This window comes from Geospiza fortis, unplaced genomic scaffold (genome assembly GCF_000277835.1).
Source record: "Geospiza fortis unplaced genomic scaffold, GeoFor_1.0 scaffold425, whole genome shotgun sequence".
Taxonomy (NCBI): Eukaryota; Metazoa; Chordata; class Aves; order Passeriformes; family Thraupidae; genus Geospiza; species Geospiza fortis.
The window spans coordinates 2,812,417-2,815,280 of NW_005054387.1; the positions used below are offsets into that span (position 1 = coordinate 2,812,417).

At 61.4% G+C, this 2,864-nt stretch overlaps 1 protein-coding gene across 1 annotated transcript in view; it reads right to left on the reverse strand.

Moving 5' to 3' along the window:
- MYO18A (myosin XVIIIA) overlaps positions 1 to 2,736 on the reverse strand; it is a 32,237-nt gene extending 29,501 nt beyond the window's left edge. The window contains 2 exon segments of the mRNA XM_031060629.1: positions 6 to 659; positions 2,617 to 2,736. Coding sequence (XP_030916489.1) covers positions 6 to 584 — 579 coding nt within the window. The 5' untranslated portion in view covers positions 585 to 659; positions 2,617 to 2,736.
- Positions 2,737 to 2,864: the final 128 nt, after the last annotated feature.

The window sequence follows — 2,864 nt, forward strand, 5'->3', positions numbered from 1 at the left end:
CTGGCACGCAGGGAGGCGGCAGGAGGGGTGCAGGGCTGCCCGGGGGGAACCCCCTGCTTGTCCAGTGGGGTGTCCAGCATGCGCACCTCCACCTGAGGGGAGGGGGCTGCCGAGTGCTCAGAGGGTGTGGAGGTCTCTGAGGTGCTCTCATCCCGGCTTTTTTGGGAGAAGGAGAAGCGTTTGACAATCACCTGGGAGTTCTGCTTGGCCAAGGAGCCAAACTTGGCTGCTCGCTGCAGCACCGAGCCCTTGAAGTTGGTATCGTCCGCCTTGAGATCGTCGCTGGAGCTGGCCGTGCTCAGGTGGCCCGAGTCCAAGATGACACTGCCCCGGTTGCTGTCAGAGTCAATATCTGTGAGGTGCAGCTCGGAGCCACTGGCCACTTTAATGGGGATGGGGTTGGAGATCTCCAGGCGGGTCTTGGAGTCCCGCTTGGAGGCACGGTTGAGGTTGAAGAAGCCCCGGCGCATGCTCATCTCCTCCAGGCTCTTGAGTTCAGCTGCTGACATTCGCTCCTTTTTCTCCTTCTTCTTCTCCTTCCGGGCCCCATCCTTCTCTTTGTCCTTCTTCATCAGGTTGAACATGGTGGATGGGGGCTTGGGGCACTCTTGTCCCCAGAGCAGGGCACTGGGCTGGGGCGCCGGTCACGGCTCAGCCGCCTGTGCAGAAGGACAGACAGTGAGGGTGCCATCAGAGAGCAGCACGGCCAACACCCACCCACACCCCTCCATCCACCCCACTGGCCACGCCAGCTGCCACCCCCAGCCCCTGAGCCATGTTCCAGTATTTCCACCCTCCCTGGGGACTGCAGCACCACAGGGCTGAGACTGCCCCAGTCAATGTGTACCCTGGCTGGGCATCAAGCCCCAGGGATGCAGCAGGGACGCCCCAAAAGAAGCCCAGAAGCCTGGCAGTGCCTGGCACTAGGGCTGACTGCAGGCAAGACCCTCAGCAGCTCAGGAGCTGTTTTGGAGCAGCATGGGTGGGCAGGGAAGAAAATATCCTGGTGGCTTTTGCAGCAGTTACTGCTGGCAGGGACACTCCCCAGGGTAAAACCCCCATCCCATCCAGCCACCAACGTCCTGCCTGCTGTTCAAAAGCCCCTTGTTGAGGAAACAGAGGCCTTTCTGCTGCTCATCCTGGCTCTGGCCACCACAAACCACAGGGGCTGCCGTGGGCAGGATCCCCACCAGGGAGGAGCCGGAAACACGGCCTGGAGCGAAGGTTGCTCTAATAAACAGGAACCTGTAAAATCACATCCCTCCCAACACTGATAAGTGTCTAATTTTAGCCAGGGCGACACAGAGGCTCGTGACGCTGCCGGTGACCTCCAGGAACAGTGGCTCTTTCATTTGGGCATCCCGCACAGAGCGGGGGGAGCACCCAGTGCCAGTGGGAAAACCGTGGCTGGGAAGAAAATGCAGCTCCCTCCTGGAAAACCCCACATGCACCCAGTGCCCGGGGGCACCCACAGCCTCACCCTGCATGGGGGGCTGTGGCACTCCTCTGCCCCTGGGGTAACTGGTAGCCCCCCCCCAGCCTCCATCGAGCGCTTGGGCTGTGGATAAACAACTCCAAAGTGGAGCAGGCGGCTGGCAGTGCCTGCAGGACGGGCTGACAGCTATATATAACAGGGCAGGAAACTGCACAGGAACTTAACCTCAGCACAAAGGACAACAGGAAAGCTCCCCACGTTTGAAGCATCTGCTTTAGAGCTCTCCGACGGGTGTGGGGATGAGGTTTGGGCAGCCATAGGGATGGGTAGTGCTGCCCATGGTGGCAGTGCAGCTCTGCCTGGGGTGCATGGATGTGCTGTGCTGTGCCAAGCTGCACCTTGGCTCCAGCACAGCATCAGTACTGCATCACCATCACTGCCTGGACCATCTCCCTGCAAGGACACATGGTCTGCACTGCCCTTGAACACACCCAGTGGGACAAGGGAAACCTGTTTTCCTCTTGACAAAGCCATCCAGGGATGGCAGGGAACTCCCTGAACCTCGCTGCCCCTTGGGGCTGGGACAGGAGCACACGTGCCCGGGAGAGGCCTGGCCACAGGGCAGGTGAGGACAGAGCCCTGCAAGCCATGGCACAGTGTTGGCTCTGGGTGTGTGATACCTCTGAGGCAGCGAGGGGAAGCAGCCTGAGGGACAAGGTCAGGCTTGCAAGGCTCCTGGCCATGGCCAGCAGGGCTGCCACAGCTGTGCCCACACCACCCAGCCCCAGGGCTCTGGCTGCTCTGCCCTCCCTGCAGCAACTGGGGCTTTACCCAGACCCACGGCAGGACCTGGGCAGGGCAGGGCCCCAAAACACATGAAAACAACCCACTTCCTTTCTCCTCTTCCAGAACTGCTGGCTGTGGGGTGATCACTGACCCAAACCAGGGGACAGCACAGCCTCTTCTCATGACCCACAGCAGGTGCTGCCACAAAGGCCACCACAGCCATGCCATCCTGGGGGCTGCTCCCTTGTGCCAGGAGCTCAGCACAGACAATGGCAGGGAGAGAACCTGCACCTGTTCCTGTCCCCGCTGTGTGACACATGCCACCGCTACCACACTGCCTGGCCATCCCTGAAGCTGCAAAAAGGGCTGCACCCCTGGCAGCACCCAGTGCTCACCTGGGGCAGGGAGGGGGCTGCTGGGATCCTTCCTGGGGGTCCCTTGGGAGCAGAGCCACTCGCCAGGCAGGTGCTGGTTAGAGCCAGGGCGCTAGGAGAGAGACGGCCAGCACGCTCTTTGTCCTCGGTGGTTTCTCTCCCGGCACACAGGCTGCCTCCCAGCCTTTGTACGCTCAACAAAAAGGGGGAACGGCGTTCCCAGCCGCATCGCTAATCAGGCAGCACTGGCGGACCCCGCCGCAGCCCCC